The sequence below is a fragment of the Lupinus angustifolius genome, chromosome LG04, assembly GCF_001865875.1.
Source record: "Lupinus angustifolius cultivar Tanjil chromosome LG04, LupAngTanjil_v1.0, whole genome shotgun sequence".
Classification (NCBI taxonomy): Eukaryota; Viridiplantae; Streptophyta; class Magnoliopsida; order Fabales; family Fabaceae; genus Lupinus; species Lupinus angustifolius.
In genome coordinates, this window is record NC_032012.1 from 4,979,009 (window position 1) to 4,992,445 (window position 13,437).

The following is a 13,437-nucleotide window of genomic DNA, read 5'->3' on the forward strand; positions in this document are numbered from 1 at the left end:
TCATGACTTATCTTGCCCTTGGAATCAAAGGCTGCCCTAGGAGGGTTTACATCAATTTCATATCATTCATAGACGATTATTCTCGTTATGCATACATTTTTCTAATTCATGAAAAGTCCCAATCGGTGGACGTGTTCAAAACTTTTAAGGCTGAGGTTGAAAATCAACTCGGCAAAAGGATTAAGTGCGTCAGATCTGACCGTGGTGGTGAATACTACGGTAGATATGACGGTTCAGGTGAACAACGTCCAGGGCCTTTTGCCAAATACCTAGAGGAATGTGGTATAGTCCCACAGTACACCATGCCAGGATCGCCTAGCATGAATGATGTGTCTGAAAGACGAAACTGGACTCTTAAGGATATGGTAAGGAGTATGATATGTCACTCTACCTTACCAGAGTCACTTTGGGGAAAGGCACTTAAGACAACAACTTATATTTTTAATAGGATGCCAACTAAGGCAAATGCTAAAACACCTTATGAGCATTGGACTGGGCGAAAGCCAAGTCTAAAGCATTTTCATGCGTGGGATGTCTAGCTGAGGCAAGGCCTTATAGGCCTCATGAAAAGAAATTGGACTCCCGTACAGTGAGCAGTTACTTTATTGGTTACTCTGAAAAATCAAGGGGCTATAAATTTTATGATCCAAGTTTAAAATCCTTATTTGAGATGGGTACAACCACGTTCTTTGAGGATATGAGGATATTGAGTTTGAGGGAGAATATAAGGTTAGAAACTTTGTCTTAGAGGAAAAATCCGTATCTATTCCAGATGCGACTCATATGGTTGTTTTTGATGAAGCAAATTTGGAACCTCCTCAAGACATAGTTGTTGATATTTTCCCTACTCAATGTGAGTTAGTAATTCATGAAGGACAAACTCAAAACTCTCAAGAACATGGGCAAGAGTTGCAAGAGCCAATAACTTTGCTTAGATCCACTAGAGAAAGGAGAAATGCAATTTCGGATGGTTACATTTGCTTTCTCCTAGAACATGAGGGTGATGGCTTAATGGACAATGATCCATTAAACGTTCGTGAAGCCATCCAAAGTTCCAATTCGGAAAAGTGGATTGAAGCAATGAAAGAGGAGTATAAATCCATGCAAGACAATAAAGTTTGGGAACTTGTCCCATTACCAGAAGGTAAGAAACCCATTGGTTGCAAATGGATTTTTAAGACCAAGCGGGATTCTAATGGTAATGTGGAGAGGTATAAGGCACGTCTTGTAGCTAAGGGTTTTACTCAGAGAATGGATTGACTATAAAGAGACTTTCTCTCCAGTTTCATTGAAAGACTCTCTTAGGATAATCATGGCTCTTGTAACACATTATGATTTAGAGCTTCACCAGATGGATGTCAAAACAGCTTTTCTCAATGGAAACATTGATGAAAATATTTATATAGTGCAACCAGAAAACTTTATGACGGGAGACCAAAAGAATATGGTTTGCAAATTGACAAAATCCATCTATGTGCTAAAACGGACGTCTCGTCACTGGTACCACAAGTTTCATGAGGTGATTCTCTCTTTTGGTTTTGAGATGAATTCAATCGAAGATTGTGTGTATCACAAGTTCAGTGGGTATACTTTCTTGCTCTGGTATGTGGATGACATACTGCTTACCACTAATGATGTGAGTACCTTGTTAGAAACCAAGACATTTCTATCCAGTAATTTTGAAATGAAGGATCTTGGTGAAACTTCTTTTGTATTAGGAATTCAGATTCACCGGGACAAATCTCCGGGTATTCTTGGATTATCACAAAAGAGCTATATAGAAAAGGTACTTAAAAGATATGGCATGCAGGACTGTAAAACAATGGATACTCCAGTTGCTAAGGGAGACAAATTTAGTCTCAATCAGTGCCCTAAAGGAAATTTGAAAATTCAAGAAATGCAAAAGATCCCTTACGCATCAGCTATAGAGAGTCTCATGTATGCTCAAGTATGTACGCGTCCGGATATAGCGTTCATAGTTGGGGTTTTAGGCAGATATATGAGTAATCCAGGAATGAACCATTAGAAAGTAGTCAAAAAAAGGGTCATGAGGTACTTAAAGAGAACAAAAGACTATATGCTCACATATAGGAGATCAGAACAATTAGAGATCATTGGGTATTCTGACTCCGATTTTGTGGGATGTCAAGATAGTAGATGATCTACTTCGGGCTATGTTTATCTGTTGGCTGGTGGTGCAGTTTCTTGGCGTTCTGCCAAGCAAAATCTTGTTGCATCATCCACCATGGCAGCTGAATACATAGCATGTTATGATGTATCACTTCAGTCTTCATGGCTGAGAAATTTTTTTACTGAGCTGCGGATTGTTGAAAGAATTGAAAGACCACTAAAGTTATACTGTGACAATAATTCAACCGTGTAACAACATTAGGAGTTTAGCAAAATCGAAACACATCGACATCAAGTTCCTAGTTGTTAAGGAGAAAGTACAAAGTGAACAACTTTCCATAGAACATTTAGGCGCTAACTCCATGATTGCGGATCCTCTTACAAAAACTATCACACCTGAGGTCTTTCATGAGCATACTGCTCACATGGGTGTTCTGCAATGTGAGGATAATTTGGTTTAGTGGGAGTTAGAATGTGCACATATTTTATTATGTTCTATGTAATTTCGATATTATGTATGGATACTTTAATAAGGTTTTATGTTATTATTAAGGATCTCATTAAGGTTAAGTAGGACCAGTTGAAAATTGACATGTGCAGATCATATTCATGTGATTTTCATGCTACACATTTCATGATGTATCTATGTCATTTAGTTGTGTCAATGTTGGTGATCATTGTTGAATTAGTCATGATTGATATTGCGAAATTCACTGTGATTTGATAAGGAGACAGGACTAATGGATTGGATAATTTAGGTATGCCTGAGTCATAATGGCAATATTTAAGCGCTCAATAAGGATAACACGCATGGAGAATCATATGTGTAACCAGTGAGAGATTGTTAGAATTTCTGATAATATATGGGTCACCAATATAATTCTATAATTGTGTTATGGTCATTATGTAATTAGCCAAAATATAAAATGATCTTCAGTAATTTAATCTGGTGGCTAAGGACATATGTGTCATGAAATAATATAAATGTAAATACCTTCAGGCAACTTCTGATTTGATGAAAATACTGAATCAGAATTATTGCAACTAAAGTAGTAACCAATACGGGTTACTTGTATGGGTTATGGTCCCCATTTGTAGAGCAATGGGTTTTGGTTGAGTGGATAATGAGAATAAAGGTGTGTTATAAACAAGGACTTGTTTATAAGGTAATAATGCACAACACTAAGGTAACATAATCTCACATCAAACATTAGGTTCACTCTCAAGCTCTTGGCTTTCTCATTCCTCTCTAGAGAAGCATAAGGGAAACCTTTTCGACGCTCTAACATCTGGAAGATCATCACACCCTTATAGATTCCGAAATGGCTCAATAAGGTATGTTCTTCTTCTGCACCCTGAAATCACTTAGGGTTTCTTCGGTTTGGGTGTCGTTCCATATGGGTTTATGTATGGGCATAAACATTAGTTTATCGGAACGAAGCCATGACCAAGGACTTTCGCATTCAATCTAAGGATTATGGTTGGAGAAATTCTCCAACATTCAAGGCTAATCATGATGAGTGTTTAATCATCATAACTACAACAAATGTGCGCTATCTCGACAAATGTTGGGGGTCTTAAACTTGGTGGAGTCCATGATATAACAAAAGTGCTCATCGAGTAAAACTACTTCACAGCTTTATTTGTAATACTAAGAAAAAGAAAAATCAAGTTAGAATTGATTATTAAAGTGAGGAATTGATTCTCGCTCTTCAAGAACTTGTGTTTGCAATTTTAATGTTATAATTGCTTGAGATAGAGTTTCTTTGTTTTTCCGTAAGTAATTTTATAGTCAGAATTATGTTTTTAGATAAACTTCATTTTATTGTAACCTTTTCATATCAGGTTTATCTTAAATCGATTTTGGCTTGGTTACTTATTTGCTCAATACTTTGTTAGGTTTCTTTTTTAATACATAACCTCCATTATCTTATCTGCTGATATTTTTCATGTATACCCTTCCATTAGAATTGGCTACATCCATAGTTGAAGCAAATCTTTTGGCAGTTGTAATCACTTTATAACCTTGTATTCAACAGTGCCACCCTTATAAAGATGAGGATTGGTGCTGATTTATGAGGTCAGCATTCAGGGTATACTTGTTAATTTCACTCTGAAATGAGACAACAAAAAAAGGAAACAAAACCATAGGGTAGTTTTCAGAAAATATTGATACAAGACGATCCCATCCCATACCTCCTAATTGTGTGGGCAGAAAAATAGAGGTTTCGGATGGATTAGAATTGAACCCTTGATCACGTTCCATTCCATTCCATTCTTTCTTCTTTTAAACGACTCGAACAATGGTACCTAGTATCATTCCATCCATTTCCATCAATCTAAACATAGCCTAGAGTTTTGTCATACTGCTTTATTCCCTGTTGAGTAATGGTATATTTATTCGATTTGCTTACTATCTCCATATGTGCTTTATTTCAGGTGATTTTATGGACAGAACACCATCTGGAACAGTCCAACTTTTGACACCTAGCTATCAAACTAACAACCCTCAGTTTTCTGAGCCATTGAAATCTGATGCCATGGACAGTGATGCTATGATAAGATCAGATGATGCGGAGATTGGAGAAGAAGATCAAGATGAACAAAGATCTTTAAATCCATTTGATAATTTTCTCCCTCCACCTCCTACAGCTAAATGCACAGAGGAGCTACAAGTAAGATCTGTTAAATTGGTTTAATAATAATAACTATCAACTGTTAAATACCATATTGTTTTTGTGTGTTAACCATGGGTATCCCTCAGGAACTATTCTCTTTTGAGGTGCATGACTGTCCCTCCAAGCTAGTATTGCTCTAGGGATCGAACCTTGGCTTTTGGCCTTGTGCGATACACGGGGATCCAATGGGAATGTGGATGGATTGGTGCCCGCTTTGGAGAGGAGAGTGTCATGCAAAATTTATCCATTACTGTTTTAAAGAAATATTTTATTTTCAATGTTTCTAAAACATTTCCAATTTAACAAAACTGGAAGAAAACAAGAAAAGAAACAAAGACACCTATCCTACCTTTCAATATTGTTCATCAAACAAGTTTATTCCTGCATAGTGGTAGGGTGTTTCTAATTCCTAGCTTTCACTTTGGTGGTTTAGTAGCTTTTAGACATTGCTATTTTTCTTCTATGCATCACTAACTGACATTTTATGTTATTGCAGACAAAAATAAATAAGTTTCTAGATCTTAAGAAGGCTGGAAGAAGTTTTAATGGAGAAGTTCGCAACCGTAAGAACTATCGTAACCCTGATTTCTTACTGCATGCAGTGAGTTACCAGGATATTGATCAAATAGGATCTTGCTTCAGTAAAGATGTATTTGACCCTCATGGATGTGATCCAAGTGACTTCTATGACGAAATAGGTCCTTTAACTGCTTCTCTCCATCATTCTACCAGTTCCCTAGCTTTGTTTGTATTTTTGTCATGTTCTTAACTGATATGTTGTTAAGGTTCCATCTAAAAACCAATTTGGTATGAGAGGAGTAGCCCAACAAGTATTTAAACAATTCCTTAGACTATGAGGCAAGCGACGTGGGACATACTTCCCAACATGCCCTGTCCACAGAAGCTAAGCTTGTTGGACAAGGCGATGGGTTACCTTTGACCCAGAAAGGGCATCCTTTTGTCCATGACAAATGGAGAGAAGTTGAGTTTTGACTCTGATACAATGTTAAGGTTTCATCTCAAAATCAAATTGGCAATGAGGGGTAGCTTTAAGCCTCTATTCTTTTGTATGTCAAGATTTTGGTATATTCATGGTATTCTTTCATTAATTTGCTGTATTACTCAATGAGTTGTAGCTGTTATTCGTTTTTCCAATATTTAACCTTTTCTTAATGCTTTTTGTTGCTTATCTAAAACAAAACAGAGGCTGATATGAGGCGTGGAAGTGATAGGAAAGAACAAGGGACGAAGAAAGCACAGAAGGCTGAATTTATCTGTGGGGGAACACAACCGGGAATTGTAGCTGGTGCTCTAAGGATCAGTATGCCTGTTGCAGGTTCAGAAACCACCTAGTTTTTGTGCTGTCATGACTCATGAACATTAGAAGCCATTTTTTAATTATGCTGTCATGAACATTAGAAGCCATTTTTACGTTAATTTTTTGCCATAGGTGGTTCTGCTGTGACTGCTAGCGGTTTGCATTTGGTGGCTCCTACAACGGATTCTATTAATCGGGATGGTAGACAGAACAAAAAATCAAAATGGGATAAGGTGAATATTCGTCTAAACAAATGTAAATGAAACCTCGGTGATATTCTTCCTTGTGCTCACAAAATTTTAGTGAATGATCTTTTTTCAGGTGGATGGCGATGGAAAAAATCCTTTGCCCTCTGTGGGGCAGGATTCTGTTTCTACAGTTGGCGCAAATGCAGCAACTTTGTCTGCTGCAAATGCTGGTGGTGGTTACACGCAATTTGCGTAAGTCTATAAACATTAAAGTGGGACTTCTTTATGCATTATATTCTTTACCTTTGTTTGGACTTGCGGTTTGTATGTTCTGGTGATGATTTGCCAATTTTTTATATTTTATTATGCAGATATTTTGAGGTTTCTTCTGCTTGCTATCAATTTGAATCCATAGCATCTACGAAACGAAATCTAGAATATAAAATGAACATGCAAGTAATGGCCTGGTTTGACTTGTGTCATTTGCAGACATTCCCAATTAAGGAATATTTACTTTGAGTAATCATATCTTCACTTACCAAATGTATATTCCTATATTATTTTTGTTCTCATAACAGTTTCCTGCTGTGTTCAACCATCATGCAATGAGGATAGATAGATTGTAATGATATATCTGCTCATTCATTTTAAGTGGCAGCTTGTAGGTTTTAAGGCAACCAAGTTTGTAATTTGTGCTTACAATGATTCTTAATGTAGTTTGTATATCATGCATGCAATTAGTCTTATTTTACTTCAGGTAAGTTATGCAGTTTAAGTTTTTCAGGGTTATTAATAAATTCTGTTACGTAGTAAAATTGTCGATGTTCCTGTTTTACTTCACTTCAGGTTGAGTTCATAATCTACATTTTCTTTACTTTAAGGGTCTAACTCTAACTAGTGCCTTGAGGTATTGGAGGACATAGAACATTTTTAGTCATAGAGTAGTATATTTAATAATTGGAAATTCAAAAGTTGTTGTTTTAGTAAAAGAGAAAAAGATGTATGCCCTGACAGTGTAAGAGTTTTTTTATACAATGTCATTGTATCATACACCATTGATATTTAATTATTGTTGACTTATCAAAAAAGGTAATCCAAATGAATGGTGGATGATGAAATACATATGTATAAATTTTTACACTGTCGGTGTATAGATTTTACACTTAGTAAAAACCTCCCATCTTTTGAGTTCATTCTCCAATGCCCTTACATTTTCATTGAACCTGTTCTTTGCTTATGGTCCGTGACTACCATTTCATGTAATTGACTATCAAATGTCTGTATTATATTGTCCTGATAACTTGCTTTTATTTATTTCATAAAGTGATATATATATATATATATATATATATATATTATTTAATACAAAGGTCAATGTTCTGTTGTTAAACAGGCAGCAAAAGAGGCGAGAGGCAGAGGAGCAAAGATCTAGTGAAAGGAGGTTGGAGAGAAGGTCATGAACCATTCATTTTGATTTTTAGTAACTAGCACCGTTTATATGCCATGGTTGATATATTTTGGCATAACATTTTTGTTAGTTCATTATAGCTTTGGCAATGAATGTACACTGTATATTATTACAAATGAAGAGAAATTTACTGCCCAAACTTTACATATTATGGCTAATGCTATTCTCTAGTTCTTTCAGCATTGATATTCATCATGTTTAAGGGATTAACTATTGTTGGGGTTGTGTTTTAGGCAGGTTTGATTGTTTGGCTTGGTTCTTAAAAGAAACTGAATGCTACAATACAATGTAATTGACTCCTCTTACTCTTCTCTTGCATCAATAGTATTACACAATGAAGATATGTATATGTATCCATAAATAGTGCACAACACAGACATGAAAGGAGAAAAAAAATGCATGTTCATGTAGAAGTTTGCTTGGTAGGTTGCAAATCAATATTTCTAGTAATACTTTTTATACGTGATAATCTATGAAGCACAGATATGGATACGTATATCGGATACGATACGTATCCGATACGTCGACACGCATTTTTTCTAAAATGTAGGATACGATACGTTCAGGGATACGCATATAAATTAATAAAAAATACATAAAATACGATAAACTTATAAGTGTAAATCTTCTTCTTCTCTCGTACCCTCTTTCTTTTCTTCTCTGTTAAGAAATAAAGGTAAGCTCTTTATTTATCTTCTCTATTAATACTCACACATCCTCTTCTCTTTATAAACATACTAAGCGAAAAGTAACTAAGAAGTAAGAAAGGTAAGCCTTTTTCTGTTTGCTCTTCACGACATATTTATGGCGGTAGAGGCAGTAACACTAAGCACCGGCCGGCGACGTTATGGATCGGAAAGTACCAGCTATTCGAGGGTCAATGTGGTATGATGGTAAGTTGGTATGATGTGACCTTTGAATAAGTGAGTGTTTATTGAACACAAATCTATCTTATCATAAAAACGAATCTATATATCCTATATTTTATTGAAAACGAATCCGATACGTGTCTTGATATTTATTTTTATTTTTTTATTTTTATTATTTTTGGATACTCTATGGACACGTATCCTTCGCGAATCTGAGCGTATCTGTGTCGGATACGTGTCGGACACCGACACACAAGAGTATTTGGCGAATCCGTGCTTCATAGGTGATAATAATGATAATGATAATAATAGAGTGAGATTCACTTACTCTAAGAATATGTTTTTTAAATTTATTTCTCGTTCTGGCCATCAATTTGATGGATATCTAATAATTTAGATTTATTTATTAATTCAAACTATTCGATTTCCCTATAATTAATGGCTAGAATAAGAAGTTTAAAAACTTACTCTTGGAGTAAGTGGATCCATTCTAATAATAATAATAATAATAATAATAATAATAATAATAATAGATTGAAATAAAGAAACCCATCATGCTTAAGTGGTTAGAAAAACTGCATTGAGCCCGGTTCAATTTCAATAAAAATATTATAACAGTAGTGCCCCTAGAACTGGGCACTGGTTGCAGTAACTCAGCATGAGTGTATGGCAAATAAATAGGAAAAAGACACTTAACACAAATCGAGGTTATATAAGGAAAACGACAGAGACATAATACCAGTTAGGTAGATAGCAGGAAAATATCTTGTGGGATTATGGAGAGAGAAAAAACATTGTTTTGGAGTGTAACAATTGAATAATGACACTAGGTTTCTGCTGTCCAGCTATACTTATGCTATATATATAATAAGATATGTACTTAGATTTTTGGGTTTGCTCCTTTGCCCTATCCATGTCTTTTTACTTTTTAGAAAAAATTGGGAGAACTAATCAAACAGTTAGTGTATGTTTAGATATAAAACTTTTATAAAATGTCAATGTGGTATGATTCAATTGAAATATGACTTTTTAGGTTTGGGTTAATCAGATTTCTTTCCGGTACCAAAGAGAAAAATTATTATTTTTGCTCTAAGGAATAGAAGTATTATATTATATTGATTTTCTTTTATTTTTGAGATATTTCTCTCTCCATTATAGGAGATGATCTTCACTCATTTTTTGTAGTGTATTGTTAAAATAGCAAACACTTGCAAAGAGGTATATGGGTGTTTTTTGTCATACATCTATTTGTTCTTTAAGTGGAGTTAGATTTTTATTGCTTAATTTTGTAATTAGATTATATTCCATAAAATTAGTTTAATTAATTTATAAGCTAAATTGGAGCTTCATCAAGCAACCCAAGCACATTCGTATATTAGATCCATTAAAATTTGTCATATGCATTTGTACTTTTCCTATGTTGCTTGAGTTCAAACTTTGGCTAGCACTTGAAACAAAAAAAAAACAAAAGAAAACTGAGGTCAACACTCGAAGGGTTACACTCTCTATTTAATACTGTCGTTACTACCTCATGGCAATTAAGGCAACCACCTAAAGTCATCTAATTATTTAAGGCTGCAATTTTTTGTGTGTATATGAATAATAAATTTGATTCATTATCAATTTAGATAATGTAATCAATTTTATTGTGCCTATTTTCATTGAATATTTAATTTGTGTTTTTCATTTCATTTTAAAATAAACTAGTGTGAGTGTCTATTCAATGCACATATTATCAATTCTAAAGTCATAATAAAAAATGTAAAATATTTCAAGTATCATTTGCTTAGTTACTTACAATCGCCTGTAAGATTAACTATAAAACTTTGATAAATGATTTCGCAACTCAAAGTGAGAAGAATATACTGAATCAAATAGTTATATTAGCTCCTATGTAAATTAATCCTAAAGACTTATAATTTCTGAACACGGCTTTGGAATTTAATTTCGATAACGCAAAAGTTAGTTTGATATATCCTTATAAAATAATATTATAAAAAAGATACATATAGCCTTTATTAGTAATAGTTAACTAATATAATTTTGTCATGATAAAAAGAAAAATACTTATTTCAAACATTTAATAACTTAATATTTTCGAATTGAACTTTGAAGAAAATGAAAAAATGTGAGCCATAAAATATATTTATGAAATTGATCTAAAATCTTTCATTTCATTTTCCTATAAAATTTAGGACGGAAAGGGATGAGGATCTGTTGTCCCAACTATGTCTCTGACTAATCACAATGAAACAAAATTGATAAAGTTATGAATATTTAAAAAAATTAATTAACGTGGTATAATATGATTAGTCTAAGACGGAGTTTGAGACAACAGATCTTTAATGGAAAGAGACTCTCATATAACTATTAATTGTTGTCCTTTTCCTGTTTTTTTTTTGGGGACTAGAAGTCAAAAATCATCTTCCCTCTATCCTGTAAACCACATTAACCATTATCATTGTTTTCCAAATCCTACCCCAAAGGGAACAACATGATTAGAAACGAAAGCAAAGACCCCATATGCTATCTTCCGTGCAAAATTCTCCCATTTGTACCAACTTTTAGACATTTTTCTATGCTTACTCTTTCATGTCACGTTCCAATCTTTTTCCTTCATGTCAAGTAAAGATGAAGTCTTTTCATGTAATCCTATATGGTTTTAATTTTTTGTCCCTTCCAAAAAAAGTTCATTGTCACAAAGCTAACACTAACCCTTCTCCTTTTATGACTAACTAATGATTCTTGGCTCTTCACTTAAAAGAGTGGGGATCCAATGACTATGTTTTTAAATTTATTTTTCATTTTAATCATTAATGTAAGAAAAATTTAATAGTTTAGATCTACTTACTAATTTAAACAATTGAATTTCCCTAAAATAGATAGTTAAGATGTGAACTAAATTTTTAAAACTTACTCTTGAAGTAAGTGGATTACTCCCCAATAAAAAAATGATTATCTGTTGTTAATGGGATATACCTAGGAATTGTGCCTTTCGAGATTACCTAGGAGCATCATTTAATGTGCTTCTTTTTACATCTTTTGGACCATAAAGAAGGCTTATAATACTTTTTTCATACCCTTTTTATCATTTAGGATAGAAACACATTATAGTTGCCAAGAGATAATGCCTCTTACTATTTTACAATCAACTTTGCTCTACATATCTTTAAAGGTGCATGTTAATACATACTAATTAGTTTCATTGAAAATACAGTGCTTTGAATATTCTCTATTGTAAGTTTGAGAAAGGTTTTTCTTCCCTAGCTCTTTTTTTGCCTAAGGCATTAGAATAAGTTGTAGTTGAGTGTATTGTAGGAGAATAATATTACTCTGGGTAAAAAAAGATTAATATCTTTTTGAAACCTTGCTTTATTTTTTATATGATAACATACATCATACCAAAAATGAATAAGAGATACTTCCTGTCAAAATAAAATATGTAACATGAAATATGTTTTCAGTAACAGCTTCAGTTAGTATTCAATTCGTAATATAACTTACAGTCAGAATATTATTACATAAGGAGCATAGAACCAACGGTAAAACTGAGTTCAGAATTTTGGAAGTTACTTAAGGACCATTTTGGAAATATAAAAATGATTTGATATGTATACATTGATGGTGTAAGTATTTTTACACTATTAGCAAATTTTCATTATTTATATGTTAGTTATTATTGATTTTTAAAGAAAAGTATTACAAACTAATAGTGAATGATGAACTGACAATTTCAAAAAACTTTACACCATCAGTACATAGATTTTAAACATATAAAAAAGTTACCTGTACTTTCAACATATATAAATCATGAAGAAGAGAAAATGTTATTTTATATTACAAATACAAGATCTACCTATAAATCAAGAAAAACAAATATTTTTTTATACTTATCACATTTATTTTATAATCATTCATAAAAACAATACTAGATAGATAATAAAAAGTTAGTCAAAACGTTAGTATATAGTTGTATGAGAAAAAGATTAAAATGTCGAATTTAATTTCTACGAATTTGTTGAGATGAAGATTTATGCACTAAAAAAAACATCAATTCTTTATACTAGTAGAAAAATATAAATAATAAAAAGTTAGAGTAATTGTGCATACAATAACTAGGGGTGTCAAAACGGGCCGCCCGGCCCGTTTAGCCCGCGCCCGCAAATGCCCGCAATAATTTAAGCGGGCCGGGCATGCCCGCAATTGGTTAACGGACAAAAAGTCATGCCCTGCCCGTTTTAAAACGGGCTAACGGGCTAACGGGCAACCCGCGGGCATTTTCCTGTTTACATTAAAAAAACAACAATGGTGAATGCTAAGTTATCAAGTACATTATGCAGTAAATCAATAGATTTTACATAACCACATTACATAATAATTCAAAGTTTCTATAATAATAATTCAAAACATGTATCTCTAACCATATTAGATAATAATTTTCTCTAACAAGAATGCAATAATAATTATAAAATAACCAAACAATAATAAAGTATTGGATTAAAATTTTAAAAATGTAGAATGTAATGCCCGCGGGCCGCCTGCGGAGCCCGTTTAAAATGCCCGCTAATAAAGCGGGCAAACGGGCCGGGCAATATGGGCTAACAGGCAAAAATATCATGCCCTTCCCGCATTTTTTTGCGGGCAATGCGGGCTGGCCCGCGGGCATAGCCCGTTTTGACACCCCTAACAATAACTCATTCTTAATAGAAGTCTCTTTAGACTGAGTTGAAGTACAACAAAGTCTACGTGTATTTCAATAGTGAGTGAGTAACAGCAAGTGTGTCCA

The 13,437-nt window shown here is 33.7% G+C and overlaps 1 protein-coding gene across 6 annotated transcripts in view; it reads left to right on the plus strand.

The window, feature by feature from the left end:
- Positions 1–8,195, plus strand: part of LOC109345217 (SAP30-binding protein-like) — an 11,838-nt gene extending 3,643 nt beyond the window's left edge. Inside the window, exons 3-9 of one of the 6 annotated variants that reach the window (XR_002107401.1) lie at positions 4,570–4,805; positions 5,305–5,506; positions 6,013–6,144; positions 6,259–6,359; positions 6,448–6,455; positions 7,475–7,553; positions 7,708–7,813. Coding sequence is in view for 5 of the 6 variants with exons in the window: in XM_019584075.1 (XP_019439620.1) it covers positions 4,570–4,805; positions 5,305–5,506; positions 6,013–6,144; positions 6,259–6,359; positions 6,448–6,566; positions 7,708–7,767; positions 8,020–8,074 (905 nt within the window). In the remaining variant the exon portion in view is untranslated. Of the gene's footprint in view, positions 1–4,569; positions 4,806–5,304; positions 5,507–6,012; positions 6,145–6,258; positions 6,360–6,429; positions 6,567–7,474; positions 7,655–7,707; positions 7,962–8,019 lie in introns of those variants that run through there. The other 5 variants (XM_019584075.1, XM_019584076.1, XM_019584077.1 and 2 more) reach the window with 5 other exon arrangements.